Here is a 20,212-nt window from a genome sequence, read left to right as displayed (position 1 = left end):
AAATGTTTCTCTGTGAATATGGTCACAGGAGCCCGCCAAGAGGGAAACCAGTCTCTACCAAAGCCTGTTGCTGGAACGATTTCCTCTTGTGCCCCAGGCCAGATGGACAGTCAGCAGTATGGTGGCTGCAATGCCACATGAGCTTCTTCCTTTAAACTTTTGATTTATTTTTATTTTTTTTGAAAGATTTTATTTATTTTACTTGAAATTCAGGGTTACACAGAGCAAGAAGGAGAAGCGGAGAAAGAGAGAGGTCTTCCATCCGCTGGTTTACTCCCCAGATGGCCGCAAAGGCCAGAGCTGCGCCGATCTGAAGACAGGAACCAAGAGCTTCTTCTGGGTCTTCCATGTGGGTGCAGGAGCCCAAAGACTTGGGCCGTCTTCTACTGCTTTCCCAGGCCATAGCAGAGAGCTGGATTGGAAGTGGAACATCCGGGTCTTGAACCAGCTCTCATATGGGATGCTGGCGCTTCAGGCCAGGGCGTTAACCTGCTGTGCCACAGCACCGGCCCCTATTTTTTACTTACTTGATAAAGAGAGTCAGAGATCTTCCATATACTGGTTCACTCCCCAAATGCTGTCAACAGCCATTGGTAGGCCAGCCAGTTAAGAACCAGGAACTTAATCCAGGTCTTCCAGGTGGGTGGCAAGGACCTGAGTTTCTTTTTTTTTTTTTTTTTTTTTTTTAGGACCTAAGTTCTTGAGTCAATGGCTGCTATCTCCCAGTGTACACATTAGCAGGAAGATGGAATTGGAAGAAAAGCCAGGGCTTGAACACAGGCACTCAATGTAGTATGCAGGTGCCCCAGTAGTATGTTAACCTCTAGGCTGACACCACCCTGTTTCTTTAGTGCACAAAATTTTGAAAATATTCATGTTTATCCTATTTCTTTTACTATGATTATAATGGATTCACTTGCTGTGCTTTCTGTTTAATGAATTCAGGCCAGATAAAGCCTTTATCATCTACCTTTGACCAAAATCACCTGATTTTTAATTGAATGACCTGCAGTTATACAATATTTTACCTGTTAAAAAGTGTACTTTTTTCCTCACTGAATAATACAAAAAAAAGCATGAAGTAGAGGCTAAAATTCATAGTATTCTTTGATAGTTAAGGATCATAAGCCTTTAAAAAGTTGCTGAGTGATAGTAATAGTAATATTTTGTTGTTTTTAATCAATCATCTGAAAACCCTGTGTCGCTCCCCCTCTTCGTGGAGGAACGACACTAGACCCTGTGCTGTTCTTTCTGTCTGCTCGGCCCTCCCCGGGTTTGCTGCTGGTTCTTCCCGGGTTGGCTACTATCCCTTCCACCTCCGTGGAAGGGCAGTTCCCCCTGGCCACATTCCCCACTTCCGCAGGGGAGCGGCACACCGCCGGCCGGCTCTTCTCGGGGGCTGCACAGGTATTCACCTTAGATGTTCCCCATAGATGTTCCCGGTGCATGCCGTCTCTCTCCTCCTTTATAGTCCTCCTCCGCCAATCCCAACTCGGCTGCCCACATGCCGAGTACGCTGCTCTCCAATCAGGAGCAAGTCCTACAGTTAATTGGTTGAACTGGAGGCAGCTGTGCGGAAGCTGTTTACTTCTCTCCCAGCGCCATATTGTGGGAGAGCAGATGCATAGAATAAGTCTTAATTCCGGTAACTCAGTCTAGTCCAGGTTGCTCCCCACACCCTGAAGTCTCTGTTATAATCTGCATACATTCCTGAGTGAATATTTGTTAATGTTCTTCAGTCACTATGTTATTTTATGAAACAATATCAACAGAAAAGCATCAAAATGTATGTCACTGAGAGGTAACAAACCATTAGTACAGGAGCTACATCATCTTTCAGAAAAAGCAAGCTCTTTTTAGACTGTGTCACACTGTTGATTGCTCCACATGTTATCACAAGGAAATAGAAAAAATGATAGAAAATCTGCTGTGTGTAAGGGCAGGGTCTTCCCCAATAGCCCGTCTGTGTCCACAGGCTCCTGTTATTTACATTGCTGACATCTGTGTGTTTCCATCTACCCAAGCTTCTTTAGTTTTTGGACATTTAGGAACTTCTCACATACCTGCCCGGAGTGCCAACAGCTTATCAGCTGGTGGCACCCTTACCAAGAGCAGATTTGCACTTCCATGATCCTCAGTGAATGAAAAACACGGGTATGGAAAGGAGTGGGTGTGGCAGGACTAAGGGTCGGAGAGAGTGATGCAAGGATGACCCTGATCTCATTCTAAAATGAAAAAAGCATAAAAAAGATCAGAATTTTTTCTGGATAGTAGTTATGTTTTCTTGCTAGTGTACAAATCCTACTTGTTAACAGATGACAACCAACCCAAGTGTTGAGTAAGATTGTTAGCATTAGTAATTAGTCTGTGTGACACCATTTTAACAGGAAGCCTCATTCTTCTTTTTTTATCCAGAACTAAGAAGGAAAAAATGAATATGGTTTTTGCTCACAGAATGGACAACAGCAAGCCAGCTTTGGTTACCCCTACTCTTCTGGTACCCCTCCACAACCACAGCTGCACTGAAACAGCCGCACCTCTGCCAAGCCACAGCCTGACCGAATTACATGAGGAGCACAATGGGATGAGCAACAGAACAGACCTTCAATACGGACTGAAACCTGGGGAAGTGGCCACAGCCAGCATTTTCTTTGGGACTCTGTGGTTGTTTTCTATCTTTGGCAATTCCCTGGTTTGTTTGGTAATCCATAGGAGTAGAAGGACTCAGTCTACCACGAACTACTTTGTGGTCTCACTGGCATGCGCTGATCTTCTCATCAGCATCGCCAGCACACCATTCGTCCTGCTCCAGCTCGCCGCTGGCCGGTGGACACTTGGCAGTGCTATGTGCAAAGCTGTGCGGTATTTCCAGTATCTCACTCCAGGCGTCCAGATCTATGTGCTCCTCTCTATCTGCATAGACCGGTTCTACACCATTGTCTATCCTCTGAGCTTCAAGGTGACCAGAGAAAAAGCTAAGAAAATGATTGCAGCATCTTGGATCTTTGATGCAGTCTTTGTGATCCCCGTGTTCTTCCTCTACGGCTCTAACTGGGACAGTCATTGTAACTATTTCCTCCCTTCGTCTTGGGAAGGAACCGCCTATACTGTCATCCACTTCTTGGTAGGCTTTGTGATTCCATCTGTCCTCATAATCTTATTTTACCAAAAGGTCATAAAGTATATTTGGAGAATAGGCACTGATGGCCGAACAGTGAGGAGGACAATGAATATTGTCCCAAGGACAAAAGTGAAAACTATCAAAATGTTCCTCATTTTAAATCTATTGTTTTTGCTCTCCTGGCTGCCTTTTCATGTAGCTCAGCTGTGGCACCCCCACGAACAGGACTATAAGAAAAGTTCCCTTGTTTTCACAGCTGTCACATGGATATCCTTTAGTTCTTCAGCCTCCAAGCCTACTCTGTATTCAATTTATAATGCCAATTTTAGGCGAGGGATGAAAGAGACTTTTTGCATGTCCTCGATGAAATGTTACCGAAGCAATGCCTATACGATCACAACAAGTTCAAGGATAGCCAAAAAAAACTATGTTGGCATTTCAGAAATCCCTCCCATGGCTAAAACTATAACCAAAGACTCAATCTATGATTCATTTGACAGAGAAGCCAAGGAAAAAAAGCTTGCTTGGCCCATTAACTCAAACCCACCAAATACTTTTGTTTAATTTCTCAGAATTCTTTCAATTATTGTTATGCACTAGAGATTAAAAAGCTTTAACTATAAAAACAGAAGCTATTTACATATTTTTTCACTCAGCTCGCTGAGGGAAATTTCTTTGTAAAAATGCTTTCTTTTATTGATTATAGTTTTTGTGGTTTTTTATTCTGGTTGTTTTGTTTTTATTCTGGTTGTTTTTTAAGAAAACATTCACTTTGATCTCTAGTCAACAGTCCTTCTACTATCTTAGTTACATGCATTTAAAACAAAATGCTTTCCTACTTTCCATTTATCTTTAGGTCTGAAGCCATAACTGTACATATAATCTTTGGTTAACGATCCTGCCTAGTTGTATTTTTCTTCTCCTCGCTGAATTTTTATAACCATGGGCATCTGTTCCAGTGAAATTCCCCGTGTCACACATTCACACATTTTTTTTTTCCTTCTACTAAGCAACATTTAGGAAAAGTTCATTTGGTATGTTTCTACATTAACTTCTTTCAAGTAACCACTGGTCAGGTCTGCTATGGAGAGTACTCCATATACTAGAATATATTGGGACTTGCTGGGAAGTCTTCAGTGGTTGCATTTTAGCAGGGAGCTGGATCCAAAGCTTAGCAGCCAGAACTCGAACTGGCATATGATATGGGATGCCAGCATTGCAGGCAGCTGCTTAGCTCACTGCACCACATGCTGGTCCCCATTGGTTTCATTTTAATGAGGATTCTTAGGAAAAGAATGCTTATACAGAGAAACCTAAATTGCTCTCTCTCTTTTGAAATTATTCTTTTTAAAATTTTTAACTGGTACACAAAAATTGAACATATTTAAGGGGTACAATGTGATAATTTTCAGTACACGTAAACATTGTATAATGTCCAAAGTAAACCTAGCTATCTCCTCATACATTTATTTATTTATTTTATAAGTTCTTTTACAAATGCATCATTTTTATATAAAGATTTATTTATTTGAAAGGCAGAGTTACAAAGAGGCAGAGAGAGAGAGAGAGAGGTCTTCTATCCACTGGTTCACTCCCCCAGATGGCCACAATGGCTAGAGTAGTGCCAATTTGGAGCCAGGAACTTCTGGGTCTTCTACATGGGTACAGGGGCCCAAGGACTTGGGCAATCCTCTACTGCTTTCCCAGGCCATAGCAGAGAGCTGGATCAGAAATGGAGCAGCTGGGGACGGGGAGGAGCTGGCACCATGGTGCAGTAGGTTAATCTTCCCAATGCGGCACCGGCATCCCATAAGGGTGCTGGTTCCAGTCCCAGCTGCTCCTCTTCCAATCCAGCTCTTTGCTGTGACCTGGGAAAGCAGTAGAAGATGGCCCAAGTGCTTGGGCCCCTGCACCCATGTGGGAGACCAGGAAGAAGCATCTGGCTCCTGGCTTCAGATCCATGCAGCTCCAGCCGTTGTGGCCATCTGGGGAGTGAACCAGCAGATGGAAGACCTCTCTCTCTGTCTCTCCCTCTGTCTGTAACTCTACCTCTCTTTAAAAAAAAAAAAAAAAAAAAAACCAACTGCTTTAGAAGTGGAGCAGCCGAGACTAGAACTGGCACCCATATGGGATGCTGGCACTGCAGGCGGTGGCTTGCTACAGCACTCCCTCTCCCCATACATTTAACATTTCTTTATGGTGAGAACATTCAAAATGCGTTCTTTTTCTAGAAAAATTATATTCATTTATTTACTTTTATTTTTTATTTGAAAGAAATTCACACAGAGAGAGATGTTCCATCCCCTGGTTCATTCCCCAGATGCTTACAACATCCAGGACTTGGACAGACTGAAGCCAAGTGCCCAGAATACCATCTGGGTCTCCCACGTGGGTGGCAGGGACCCAAGTACTTGTGCCATCATCTGCTGCCTCCCAGAGTGTTCATTAGCAATAAGATGGTTCAAAAGTCTAGGAGAAGGGCTGGCACTGTGGCGTAGTAGGTAAAGCTGCTGCCTGCAGTGCCGGCATCCTATATGGGCGCTGGTCAAATCCCAGCTGCTCCTCTTCTGATCCAGCTCTCTGCTGTGGCCTGGGAAAGCAGTGGAAGATGGCTCTCAAGTCATTGGGCCCCTGCACCCATGGGGGAAGACCCAGCGGAAGCTCCTGGCTCCTGGCTTTGGATTGGCACCACTCTGGACATTATGGCCATCTGGGGAGTGACCAGTGGATGGAAAACTTCTCTCTCTGCAACTCTGACTTTCAAATAAATAAATATATCTTAAAAAAAAAAAAAAAAAGTCTAAGAGACAAAACTTGAACCAGGTACACCAATATGGAATGTTGACATCCCAAGTGGCATCTTAACCTCTGGACCAAACAGCTGTCCCCCAAACCTTTCTTTGGTTTTTGTTTTTGTAGGGACACATATAGTACGTTATTATTATCTATAGTATCCATACTTAAGAACTTTTTATGCCTAATTCTAACTTAGTACTCATTAAGCAACCTGTTTTTTTCTTGTTCTTATCTTTCCTTAATCTAAGAGGTGAGGAGACTAGAAATTTGGAAGTCAATATATGACATTTCACATCTGTATCCCATCTAGGCCTTGTCTAGAGTGTTTACCTCCCTTCTTTGAATTACATACAAGCAAATGAGCAGGTGTCTTTGCTAGGCAGGCCTGGGAAATGCTAAAGGGAGAAGTGACAGCTGGCACTCCCCTGTGCTCTGTCATTTGAACAGAGACCTACTGCTGCCTGGTCCTGTCCCATGCCCCAAGATAGCAAGAGCACAAACAACCTTTTTCCTTATCCTAGAAACCCTGATGTGAGGCCATCTCTCCAGTCAGCACCTCCCCCTCAACCCTCTCCCAGTCATAGAACCACACCTGGCCATCCCCACTCTTTGCCTGTAATAATTTGGGATCTTTTTCTTTGGGTCCAAGGTCATTATTTCACATCTAGAACCAGCACATTTATAAATAAATTATAAATTTATTAGAGATCTTCCAGTCACCCGTTTGCTCTCTAAATGCAACAGCCAGGGCTGGGCCAGGCTGATGCTAGGAGCCCAAAACTAAAATTCTGGGTCTCCTGTGTGGGTGGCCATCACTTGGCTACCTTCCAAAGTGCACAGAATCAGAAGCACAGCCAGGACTCAAACCCACGCACTCAGATAGGAGATGCTGGCAACCCAGGTGGCATCTTTACCACTGCACGAAACACCTGCACAAGGACCATTGAAGAATTTTTTTTTTTTTTTTTTTTTTTTTTTTTTTTTTTTTTTGTAAGGCAGGGTTACAGAGATCTTCCATCCGCTGGGCTGCTCCTCAAATGGCTGCAAAGGCCTGAGTTGGGCCAGGCCAAAGCCAGGAGCCAGGAGCTTCATCCGGGTCTCCCGTATGGGTGCAGGGGTCCAAAAACTTGGGCCATCTTCTGCTGCTTTACCAGGTGCAGCAGCAGGGAGCTGAATTGGAGATGTAGCAGCTGGGACTCAAACCAGTGCTCATATGGGATGCCAGCATTGTAGGTGGCGGCTTTACCCACTATGTCACAACGCCAGCCCCAAGACATGTCTTACACAATAAAGGGCTTATAGATGAAGACTAGTATGCGTTTCATACCCTAGTTGACAAGAATGGCAAATAGTAACTCCAGTTCAGTGACTACATGTATTATCTCATTTTGTCCTCTCAACAGTTCTATAATATATTTATTATTTTGGTTCCATAGATGAGGAAACAGGAACTCAAAAGTTAGGTGCCTTTCCCTAGTTGCAATGTGACACAGCTGGTATTCATACTTGGCTTTTCTAGCTGCAAGTCTGCAGATTTCAGATGTCACCCCAGAGAACATGAGTGATCAAACCCAGCAAGGCCTCCATAGGCCTCCTGACCACTGCCTTGGTAGAGGTCTAAGGTCTAAAACAACCTGGCCATTCCTAAAGGGAGCGCAGATGGTATTTAGTGAGCTAGCTGGCCCCTTTTCCTTGGCTGTACATGGGTTCTGAGACCTGAGATGCTACATGTTTGTGACAGCGGAAGGAAGCCTGTCCATTCCTACTGCACAGACACAGGAAAGCCACCAAGAATGGGTCTGAGAACAACAAAACATTCAATGACAAAACATCTATGGAAAACTTTGCTTCCATATTCACTTGCAAAAAAAAAAAAAAAAACCTATGATGCTAATTTTTTAAGATGCTTCCTTCAATCAACAAATTCCTTTACCACCTCCTCACATTTTTATCAGCCCATGACACTCTAAAACAAAATGAGCCAGATATTGATTTCCCTTGGCCCTTGAATATTTTAATTTATCTTCGTTTCATTTGAAAGGCAGACACACACACAAGATCTTCCATCCTCTGGTTTATTCCCCAAATGTTCACAACAGCCGAGACCGGGCCAGGACAAAGCCAGGAGCTTGAACTTCACCCAGGTGTCCCACATGAGTGGTGGGACCCCCCCCCCCCCCCAAGTACTTGAACCATCTATCACCTGCTTCCTCCCAAGCACACTGGCCAGAATCTGGTTCGAAAATGAAATGGAATGCCAGATGCCCACCTTGGTCTTTGACTTTTTTTCAGACTTGTTTAAAAAAGTAGAAAAGATCCTAGCAGTAGCTTTATTTTTTGACTTTTTAAAAGAGAATCTTTTTTGAAGATAGAACATACAAAGTTCAATTTGTTTCAGTTTTTTAATAAATTTTAGGTCCCAGTTTAAAACTTTCAGTTTACAGCATGTGATTTCTAAGCCCAATTCTGTCTTTAATATTCTGTGAGTTTATCCCAGTAGGTGGTAAGAATGAGAATTAAGCCATAAGAAGACTCCAGTCTCCTTACCAGGTACACAGTGAGGTGTGCCAAGGGCTAAGATTCATGTAACCCCTAAATAGGAGTCATAAAGAAGGCTGGCAGTGGGGAGCAGGATTAGGAGTGGAGGCACTCTACCTAGCTCCTGGCTCCCAGAAGCCAGCCAGGGAAGGGTAAGGAATGCATCTTTTTTTTCTTTTTAAGATTTATTTTATTTATTTAAAAGAGTTACAGAGAGAGGTAGAGACATACAGAGAGAGAGGTCTTCCATCCACTGCTTCACTCCCCAGATGGCCGCAATGGCCGGAGATGCTCCAATCCAAAGCCAGGAGCCAGGAGCTTCTTCTGGGTCTCCCATGTGGGTGCAGGGGCCCAAGAATTTGGGCCATCTTTGTCTGCTTTCCCCAGGCCATAGCAGAGAGCTGTATCAGAAGAGGAGCAGCTGGGACTAGAACCGGTACCCATAGAGGATGCCGGCACTTCAGGCCAGGGCTTTAACCCACTGAGCCACAGCACTGGCCCCAGAAATGCATCCTTTGAGATGGGATTTGAATTTGTCCCTTCCTACAAATCTTCAATGAACGCATCAGTCCCACCAGCCTGCTGTACATTCTGCCCTAAAGGTGTTTCCCTCTGAGCCTTCTGTCCCAAGTTTACTCAGGATGCTCAAGGCTGATCCTTACCCAAGGACAGTTTTGCCCAAGACCACCTCCACCAACCATGTGGGCAGCAGAATCATTTGCCAGATGAGGTTGGCAAATTTTCCTCTCCCACTTGCACGATCTGTCACCTCACCCCTCCCTCTGTCCTTGCTGCCATTTGCTCAGATTCACTTGGAAGCAACAATAAAGTTTAGTTGGAGTTGCTTGACCAAGATCAGCTTTGGGATAAGGCTTCTCTGTAAGAACTGTATGTACAAGGTGCCTAGGGTTTGAGTCTGTTGGCACAGAAGTGGTACTGGGAGACTCAGGCCTCATCCCTTGCAATTAAGAACAGGAGAGGAGGAGCTGGCATTGTGGCTAAACAAGTTAAGCTGCTGCTTGCAACACCAGAGTCCCATATGGGCACCAGTTGGAGTCCTGGCTGCTTCGCCTCTGATCCAGCTCCCTGATGTGCTTGGGCCCCTGCAGCCACGTGGGAGAACTGGAGATCCAGATGAAGTTTCTGGCTCCAGCCCTGGCCATTGTGGCCATTTGAAGAGTGAAACCAGTGGATGGAAGACCTCTTTCTCTCTCTCTCTCTCTCTCTCTCTCTCTTTTTTTTTTTTTTTTTTTTTTTTTTTTTTTTTGGACAGGCAGAGTGGACAGTGAGAGAGAGAAAGACAGAAAGGTCTTCCTTTTACCGTTGGTTTACCCTCCAATGGCCGCCACATCCAGCGAGCTATGGCCAGCACACCGCGCCAATGCAATCCAAAGTCAGGAGCCAGGTGCTTCTCCTGGTCTCCCATGGGGTGCAGGGCCCAGGGACTTGGGCCATCCTCCACTGCACTCCCGGGCCACAGCAGAGAGCTGGCCTGGAAGAGGGGCAACGGGGACAGAATCTGGACTAGAACCTGGGGTGCCAGCACCACAGGTGGAGGATTAGCCTATTGAGCCATGGCGCTGGCCGGAAGACCTCTTTCTCTACCCATCTCCCTCTGTAATTCTGTTCTTCAAAATAAATAAACAAACAAACAAAAACCTAGGAGAAACGAAAATGTGTTCTGCCAACTAGGTCAACATTCTTTCAACTTTATCATTTTACTTGCTGCAACATTAGTCATTTATAGGAAGAGAAAAACCCTCCAATAATGTAATGTGTAGAAGAGTGTGACAAAAATGCAATTCCCCATTGTCCATTTAACCTGCTAATTCATGTGCAAAAGAAATGAGGAGGAGGGAAGCTGTGAGGGGTGGAAAGACTTTCTCCAGCATTTTTGCAAGATGACCGCTTGGTGGCACTGTGGCTAGTGGAGAGGTCCTACCCTCTCTTCAGGATGCCTGTCACATTGCTAATTTTGAGAAGTGGTCTCTTAGCAACAAGTCTGACAATTGCTGCGCACTCAGGAGCAGCCCTAGCTAGATTAATCAGTCAGTGTGTTCAAAACACAAAACATTTAAACATTGGAGGAGATTCCAAAATAATGAATGGCCTTTATAGACGTGAAATCACTAATCAAAATATTATTTTCAACCCATTTTACAAATGTGACCTTTTTTTGAAGAAATTCCCTCGGCCTACCAAACACATTTGTGCCACCCTATACTTATCAGGACTTCTCTCTCCCTTTATAATCTAAAAAATCGAGATTTTATGCACTCTTTCATAATAATGTCATCTAGAGTTTCCCTACCATGTTCTGCAGGTAAGAAAGCAGTTGCATTTATTTTAGGTTGATATCATTTTAGGCGCATCTCATTTATCTCTGGCCCTGCTTAATTCCTGAGCCCCTCCTGTCTGGGCTCTTCTGGACTTTCCACACAGCTGAGCACTTGAAGAGCTCTGTCTATTTCTCAGAAGAAGCCTCTTTCAAAGTGTTGCTTTATCAACTCTCCATCGACCCTAACTGAGTTAAGTAGGGTGATAAAATTTGGATTCGGCTGTCATTTGAAGAATGCGTGATTTTAGTTCTGTAGAATAATGACGCCCAACAGGAGCTGGGCTCTGCGGTGCCACTGCATACGTGTCAGGTTTCAGGGTGACAAAGCAGGTCTGGGGGATTTCAGAATGTGATTTTCAGCAGTCGATCAGTAAAACACTTTGCTGTTTCCCCCACAACAGGAAGATATAAAACATTAAAATTTTGTCAAATTTTTAAGACGCCACTGAAGGTTACCTACTGTCATTATTTTAGTTTGGTCATTGTTTACCCAGCGTATTTTGAGTTACTTAGCACCTTGACTTGTGCTGTTCTAGGAGAAACAGGTGTTTAGCCTCAGTCGCAAATCATAGCATCGGTTTCCTTCGACTTCTCGTTTAGTTCTCCTGAGATTCTGAAGACTCAAGACAGAAGGAAAAGTTGGGAGCAGGAACTTGAATGGAAAGGAGGTGATAGAGCTGTTTCTGTTTGCTAACACCTCAAAGAAAGAAGGAATGATCTAAACTCCGGGTGCACGAAAGACTTAAGAATACAGACTTGCGTCAGCATTTCACGTACACAAAAGACAGTACTAATGGGGGAAAAACTGTTTTGACTGATAATTCATTAATTCATCAATTCATTCTCATTGAATATGAAGAACCAGTGAGGCTGGCACTGCGGCTCAATAGACTAATCCTCCGCCTAGCGGCGCCGGCATATTGGGTTCTAGTCCCAGTCGGGGCGCCGGATTCTGTCCTTGTTGCTCTTCTTCCAGGCCAGCTCTATGCTGTGGCCAGGGAGTGCAGTGGAGGATGGCCCAAGTGCTTGGGCCCTGCATCCCATAGGAGACCAGGAGAAGCACCTGGCTCCTGCCTTCGGATCAGCGCGGTGCGCCGGCAGCGTGAGCACGCAGCCGCGGCGGCCATTGGAGGGTGAACCAACGGCAAGAGGAAGACCTTTCTCTCTGTCTCTCTCTCTCACTGTCCACTCTGCCTGTCCAAAAAAAAAAAAAAAAAAAAAAAACCAGTGAAATCAGGCTCAGTCTCTCTTGGCCATCATTAATTGTATAGGTCACAGTGTAATCATATTTGGATAGATGTTATTCAAGTTACTCTCCAAGATATGCTAAAAACATGTAGCAAATCTATTTTCAGTTCAGCTATAAGTGAATGAAGCTGTAACTGGAAACTTGAGTGAAATTGAGGTTAAGGTGGCAAGAAAGGACATTTGGTAACTGGAGTAGAAGGAGAAAGAAACAATGAGAATGTCAAGCCAAGGCTTAAACTTAGGAAAACAAATGTTGTAAGAACTATCAAGTTTATTTTGATGAACAGTTTGAAACCAGCAGAATAGTTTGTGGCTTTTTTCTTCTAAAAGAAATATGAGCCTGTTGTTTGGGAGATACAGGGGGAAATACTACTGAGATATAAGATTATTGGTGTTGTGCTTTAAAGAAACACTCAACTAAAAAAGTCCACACATGAAAACTCAATTGAATTGAACACAATCGGTGGAGCTCTGCAGTAGCACCTGTTCCAGGGTGTTTCTTGTTTGTTGCTGTTTTGCTTTAAATAAGCTCTTACAACTCGCAGATGGTGAAAAGGAGGCAACTGGACATGCCAGGAAGACGGATGGACTGGCGCGCATCATCAGCCCTCAGGCTGTTGCTCATGATCCTAATGGGCTTGTCCCAAACCGGCTTCCCCTGTCCCAGACAAGGTCCTCTTTACCAAGACTGACTCCCCTTCCCCTAGTTATCCTGATTGCAGATGCAAGGATATTAGCCCAGAGGTCTAATGCATTGACTTACAATGAGAGTGTCTCCATGGCTCTTCGAGACACATTTCTACAAGTTTTGAAATAATTGGTGTCCTAGAAATATAATCTGGAGGCTTCTTGGTGAATATGGAATCTGGAAGAAAGCAAGGCGGGTCATGAAAGCCTTTGTTGTCGTTTTGGAGAGTATTTTAAAATATTGTTTAATTGAATTAGTATACATTTTTAAGGAGAAATGAAACTAATTTTATGTGTTGTTGCATAACGAATTTGGCAGCTTAAGAACTACACACATTTATTTATTTTTAAGGATTTATTTATTTGAAAGGCAGAGTTAGAGATCTTGCATCTGCTGGTTCCCTTCCCACATACATGCAACGGCCAGGACTGGGCCAGGCCGAAGCCGGGAGCCAGGAGCTTCATCAGGTTCTTCCAAGTGGGTGGCAGGGGTCTAAGCTCCTGGGCCATCTTCCACTGCTTTCCCAGACACATTAGCAGGGAGCTGGATCAGAAGTGGAGCAGCCAAGACAATACACATTTATTATCTCTTTCTGTGCATCAGGAATGTGAACACAACTGTAGCTGCTCTTTCACAAGGCTGCAGGAAGTTATCAACCAGGGTAGGAGTCTCACCTGAAGGCTCAGCTGGGGTATAATCTGCTCTCAAGCTCGTGTGGTTGCTTCTAGAACCCAATTTGCCAAGGGCTGCTAGACTGAGGGTCTCAGCTCAGCTCCCTGCATGTAGACCTCTCCAGCATGGCAGCTGGATCCATGCTCCCACCTGTAGCATAATGAGCATGACCATCCCCCCAAAACCTCCCAATTGAAACTTTATTAATTTGATTTTCACCAATCAAATAGGTATAAGGCACTTTATTGTCTTAATATACATTTTTTATGAGTGAGGTTGAATTATTTTTATGGTTTTTTTTTTAAAGATTTATTTATTTATTTGAAAGAGTTACAGAGAGAGAGACGGAGAGGCAGAGAGAGAGAGGCCTTCCACCTGCTGCTTGACTCCCCAGATGGCTGCAACGGCCGGGGCTGTGCCGATCCGAAGCCAGGAGCTGCCTCTGGGTCTCCCACAAGGGTGCAGGCGCCCAAGGACTTGGGCCATCTTCTACTGCTTTCCCAGGCCACAGAAGAGAGCTGGATCAGAAGTGGAGCAGCCGGGACTAGAACCAGTGCCCATATGGGATGCCGGCACTTCAGGCAGGGCTTTAACCTGCTGTGCCACAGCGCTGGCCCCTGTGGTTTGTCCTTTAAAGCTTTGTTGTATGTCTTTTTTCAAGCAGACTGTTACCTCAGTAGTTGAATTTATCAGTCTTGTGGGTCTTGCTAACAAAAAAAAAAAAAAAAAGCCCTTCCCACTCTTTTTTTTTTTTACTTCACATATTTTAGTATTTTTACAGATTTTGTGTATTTTTTTATGGAGTGTTTAAATCTTTGGTCATCTAGAATCTATTTTGTCAAAGGAGAGCAGTATTTTATTTAAAATTTTGTTTATATTTATTTTATTTAAATTTTATCTATAAGGCTAGCCAGTTGTCCCAAAATCAGTTTTTAAAAGTCATATAGGGGGCCAGTGCCACGGCTCACTAGGCTAATCCTCCGCCTTGCGGTGCCAGCACACCGGGTTCTAGTCCCGGTCAGGGCGCCGGATTCTGTCCCGGTTGCCCCTCTTCCAGGCCAGCTCTCTGCTGTGGCCAGGGAGTGCAGTGGAGGATGGCCCGAGTACTTGGGCCCTGCACCCCATGGGAGACCAGGATAAGTACCTGGCTCCTGGCTTCGGATCAGCGCGGTACGCCGGCCGCAGCGCGGCAGCCATTGGAGGGTGAACCAACGGTAAAGGAAGACCTTTCTCTCTGTCTCTCTCTCTCACTGTCCACTCTGCCTGTCAAAAAAATAAAATAAAATAAAATAAAAGTCATCTAGGGGCCTGGGCTGTGGCGTAGCGTGTAAAGCTATCATCTGCAGTGCCAGCACCCTATATGGGCCTTGGTTCAATAACCAGATGCTCCACTTCCAATCCAGCTCTCTGCTATGGTCTGAGAAAGCAGTAGAAGTTGGCCCAGGTCGTTGGGCCCCTGCACCCACGTGGGAGACCCAGAAGAAACTCTGGCTTCAGATGGGCGCAGCTCTGGCCCTGGCAGCCATTTCGGAAGTGAGCCAGCGGTTGGAAGATCTCTCTCTCTCTCTGCCTCTTCTTCTTTGTAATTTCACCTTTCAAATAAATAAATAGAATCTTTTTTAAAAAAGAAATATAAATATATATATATATATATAATTTCTCCACTAGTTTAAATACTATTGAACTTAATACTACTGAACTTCTGAGAGTTTTTACAACAACTTGTGGATTCTATTTTGGTTCATTGATCTACCTGATCATTGACCAGTTCTCGTTTCATTATTACAGTTATATAATGGTTTCATATTTGGTATAAAGTTAGTACTGCCTCCTAATTTTTCTTTTGTAGAGTTTGGTTATTCTCGCTAGTTTATATTTTCTTTTTTTTTTTAATTTTTTTTTTTTTTTTTTTTTGACAGGCAGAGTGGACAGTGAGAGAGAGAGACAGAGAGAAAGGTCTTCCTTTGCCGTTGGTTCACCCTCCAATGGCCGCCGCGGCCGGCGCGCTGCGGCCGGCGCACCGCGCTGATCCGATGGCAGGAGCCAGGAGCCAGGTGCTTTTCCTGGTCTCCCATGGGGTGCAGGGCCCAAGCACCTGGGCCATCCTCCACTGCACTCCCTGGCCACAGCAGAGGGCTGGCCTGGAAGAGGGGCAACCGGGACAGAATCCGGCGCCCCGACCGGGACTAGAACCCGGTGTGCCGGCGCCGCTAGGCGGAGGATTAGCCTAGTGAGCCGCGGCGCCGGCCCTAGTTTATATTTTCATAGAAACTGTAGCATAACCTCTATAGTACCAAAGTATTTTGAAGTATTCAAGCCGTGGAAGGCCCTAATGAACCATCCCTGCTTAGTGTTTGCCTATACCTCCCTGACAACTAGACTTCTGTACACCACTCTCATATTCTCTTTCTGAAGAATGCTCATCAATTCTGCTGCATTCTGACTCTTTGGGTTTTCATTTTCTATGCTCTAATCATCATTGTTGTGCTTAACAAATTATATCACATTCAGATTTGCTTTCTTGAGAATCTTATCAAAGTCAGCTTGATTGGAATCTAAGTAATTCTTACAAAGCTTAGTCATGTATTTATTGATGATCTCTCGATTTATTCATAGTTGGTTAACTGACATTGTTGGTCAGTCTGCTATTAGCCACAACCCTCTTTCCTTGCTAACAGCACACTGATGATCCCTCCATAGTTGTAGGGAGAAACCATGTTTATCTGAGCCAACCATGGTAATTCTATTCCCTCTGCCAGTGATTGGTTCAGTGATATGCCTTTAGCCCAGCCTTCTGGCAAGAAAGTTAAAGATAAATCTGTTGAGGGGCTTCTGGGAAGGGTTTTTCTTGCTGATGAAATGTGCATGGAACTCCTTTCCCCCTTAGATCACCCAATTGAGAGTGATGCCCGAAGCTGTTTGAATGCTTCTGATTTGTTCTCAAGGCCCTTCTCTCTCTCTCTCTCTCACTCTCTCTCTCTCTCTATGTTTTTAAAGCATTTTATTTATTTATTTATTTATTTATTTATTTATTTATTTTACTGAAGGAGAGGCAAAGGAGGGGGAGAGAAAGAGGTCTTCCATCCGCTGGTTCACTCCCCAATTGGCCGCAACTGCCGGAGCTGCACCAATCTGAAGCCAGGAATCAGGAGCTTCTTCCAGGTCTCCCAAGCAGGTGCAGGGGCACAAGGACTTGGGCCATCTTCGTCTGCTTTCCCAGGCCATAGCAGAGAGCTGGATTGGAAGTGGAGCAGCTGGGACTTGAACCGGCACCCATATGGGATGCCGACACTGCAGGCGGCAGCTTTACCCACAAGCCACAATGCTGACCCCCTAAAGCATTAAAAAAAAAAAAATTGTTTGAAAGGGAAAGAGAGAGAGAGAGAAAGATAAGAGTATGAATGAGAATCTTCCAACTACTGATATACTCTCCAAATGCCCACAACAGCCAGGGCTAGGCCAGGCCAGTCAGGAGTCCAAAACTCCATTTGGGTCTCCCACATAGGTGGCAAGAGCCCAAATACTTGAGCCATCATCTGCCCCCCCGAGTGTGCATTAGTAGGAAGTTGTATTGGCAGCTGAGCAGCCGGCACTCAAACCTGCACTATGATAGGAGATGCCCAACACCCACACAGCAGATTAACCCACTGTGCCACAGTGCTGGCCCCATCAAGGCTCCCCTCTCCCAGCTACTCCTGGGCTCCTCACACAGCCCCACGCCAGGAAGAGGAGGTGCTATTGCAGTTTGGCCTTAAGGAGTTTATTGGCTGTTGCTAGATAGTGTTCTTACTCTGCCTGGCTGAAAAGGCTCACGGGCATGCAGGTTTTGGTATTTTTGTCTTGAGGGAAGAGGCATTGGCAGCTTTCATTTTCTGTGTGGTTCTTTTGTTACCTGTCTTCCTCTTTCTAGAAGAGGCTGGGCCATTTTTTATGTTTTTGGTTTTCTTTCCTCCTTTTTCTATGTTCTCATTCCTCTCTCTCTCTTTCTCTCTCTGTCTCTCTCCCCCTCCCCCCTTACGTGGGAAGCAGCAGGTTGAGAGAGGTTTTGTTTATTGCTCTACATCTTGCACCTTTTCCCGTGGTGCTGAGAGGCATGGTCTTCATCCCATTGAAGTGGTTAAGACTCGAAACTCAGTGTGGGCTTAGGATGGCTTTTGGCCTCACTGGTGTTGGGCTATCCAAGCCTACCTCACTGAGGCCAGGAGCTGTCGTGCCCAGCTTGCCAAAGCATTTCCACAGCTCGGGGCTGGAAAGAGCTTGCCAGATACTGCCTTCCTTCCCGGGAAGGGGGTGCTGTGGCCTGGCGAGACTAGGCTGGGTTCTGTGGGTACAGGAGTTGTCTCCTGCTCCAGTGCTTCTCCTGCTGTAGTCAAGATGGCCCATAAACCTGAACTTACTGTTCACCCTCAGCCCACTACAGCCTGGGAGTGTTTGGGACACTGTGTCACAACACCTAAGTGAATTCGTTGTGCCTATTTTGACCCTAGGGCTTGCGTTAGGAATTCAGCTGATTTACCTCCTTAGTGTTTCTAGACACAGACAAGATGTTTCTCTGTGACCCGTAACAATTTGTATCACAACAATCATGTCTTGTGAACCAATCTGAGTTGGGTATAGACAGCTCAAAGCTGCCTACAACTCTGTCGGACCCTCAGTGATACACTTTGCTCACATGTGCATGTTCTGCTTGGGCCATGATAGTCTACATTGGGACTTGTTGCACAGTGTGTTGGAAACTGCCTCTGTGGGCAGAAGAAATGCATGATTTGTAGTGGTTACTGATTGCTATGGTGTAAATACTCCCACCATTGCTTGCGAAATGCTACTAACCTCAAGTTACTGGACATGAAGTCAGGAAGAGATGTACCCAGCTGGCTATCATCTGGGGAGCCAGCAAAAACCAGATACAACACACTCTTGTTCTGCACATTTTTACTTACTTATTTATTTGAAGTGTATCTTCTTTGAATATTTGAAATGATTTATTCGTGAGATGGGTTTTATCTGTAGCTTTTGAGAAGGGACCTTTTTTTAAAGATTTTATTTATTGGAAAGGTAGTTACAGGGGAGGGGGAGAAAGAGAGAGAGAGAGAGAGAGATCTTCCATTTGCTGGTTCACTCCTCAGATGGCTGCAACAGCCAGGGCTGGATCAGGCCAAAGCCAGGAGCTTTTTCCAGGTCTCCCACGGAGGTGCAGGGGCCCAAGGATTTGGGCCATCTTCCACTGCTTTCCCAGGCCATAGCAGAGAGCTGGACAGGAAGTAGAGCAGCCGGGGCTCACACTGGCACCCATACGGGTTGCCGGCATTGCAAGTGTCAGCTTAACCCATTATGCCACAGCGCCGGCCCCTTGCACGTTTTTATAAGAGGTACTCCTTGGGTGGAGGAATGAGGAAGGCACCCACTTTGGGGAAAATTAGTAAAAACCACCTGTCTGGACAGAATGGAACAATACTTATGCCTTGGTGTGCAGGTGGCAGGTGCCCTTTCCTTCACACATCGCTTGTTGAGCAGAATGTGAACTCGATTTTTAGACCCAATTGCTTCCTTAACTGGTGCCTTTGTGCAGTGCACAATCAACACAACTTTACATGGCAGTCCTCTTATTCATGACCACCTTAGAGTTAAGTAAAACGGATGGACTGTGGAAAGGGGAACTCAGTTACCTAGCAGCCTGAAAATCTGCTTTATACAGATAATTATAGGATGATATTTCCAGTTGGAATATTAGTTGTTCTTAAAATTAGCCTAATTACTAGAAATCCATTACTTCTAAAAAGGGCTTCCAACTATACTATTCCAATGATACACATAATGATATAGCTAGAAAGACTTGGGAAATGTGATGCTAACAACAGTATGTATTTAGATTCTGGCTCTTTAAATATATGTTTAGTGTTTTAAATCCTAACAACAAACATAGGTATAATGTGAGCATTTAAATTTAATGTAGTTCTCTACTATCAACAAGCCTTTTCTCATAGCTCCTATTTAGCCTGAGAATTACTCTGTGAACACTATCCTCCCTGTTTTATTTTTTATTTATTTATTTATTAAGGATTTATTTTATTTATTTGAAAGACAGAGTTACAGAGAGAGGTAGAGACAGAAAGAGAGGTCTTCCATCTGCTGGCTCACTCCCCAGATGGCCGCAATGGCCAGAGCTGCCCTGATCCAAAGCCAGGAGCCAGGTGCTTCCTCCCTGTCTCCCACGTGGGTGCAGGAGCCCAAGGACTTGGGCCATCTTCTCCTGCTTTCCCAGGCCACAGCAGAGAGCTGGATCAGAAGTGGAGCAGCTGGGATTAGAACTGGCGCCCATATGGGATGCTGGCACTTCAGGCCAGGGCTTTTAACCCACTGTGCCACAGCGCCAGCCCCTATTTATTTATTTTTAAAAGATTTATTTATTTTTATTTATTTGAAAGACAGTTACAGAGAGAAGTATAGACAGAGAGAGAGAGAGAGCGAGAGAGGTTTTCCATCTGCTGGTCCACTCCCCAAATCGCCACAACGGCCAAAGCCAAGCCGATCCAAAGCCAGGAGCCAGGAGCTTCCTCCGGGTCTCCCACATGGGTTCAGGGGCCCAAGGACTCAGGCCATCCTCTACTGCTTTCCCAGGCCATAGCAGAGAGCTGGATTGGAAGTGGAGCAGCCAGGACTCAAACTGGTGCCCACATGGGATGCTGGTGCTTCAGACCAGGGCGTTAACCCACTGTGCCACAGCGCTGGCCCCAATCCTCCCTGTTTAATACAGATGGGGAAATAGGAAGGAGATGAAATAACTCAAAGTGACTGAGAAATGAATCCAAGA

The 20,212-nt window shown here is 45.0% G+C and overlaps 1 protein-coding gene across 10 annotated transcripts in view; it reads left to right on the top strand.

Annotated features, from left to right (window-relative positions):
* The window catches only part of GPR19 (G protein-coupled receptor 19), a 78,718-nt gene that overhangs the window by 33,059 nt on the left and 25,447 nt on the right, over positions 1-20,212 (top strand). For 7 of the 10 annotated variants that reach the window (XM_008259612.4, XM_070049398.1, XM_051850782.2 and 4 more), the window contains one exon: positions 2,416-3,843. In XM_008259612.4, coding sequence (XP_008257834.1) covers positions 2,432-3,685 — 1,254 coding nt within the window. In that variant the 5' untranslated portion in view covers positions 2,416-2,431 and the 3' untranslated portion in view covers positions 3,686-3,843. Of the gene's footprint in view, positions 640-2,415; positions 3,844-11,393; positions 11,462-20,212 lie in introns of those variants that run through there. The other 3 variants (XR_007921235.2, XR_007921234.2, XM_051850785.2) reach the window with 2 other exon arrangements.

Source organism: Oryctolagus cuniculus, chromosome 9, assembly GCF_964237555.1.
Source record: "Oryctolagus cuniculus chromosome 9, mOryCun1.1, whole genome shotgun sequence".
NCBI lineage: Eukaryota > Metazoa > Chordata > Mammalia > Lagomorpha > Leporidae > Oryctolagus > Oryctolagus cuniculus.
Note: the sequence above shows the minus strand (reverse complement) of the source record. Positions and strands in the feature narration are given on the sequence as shown.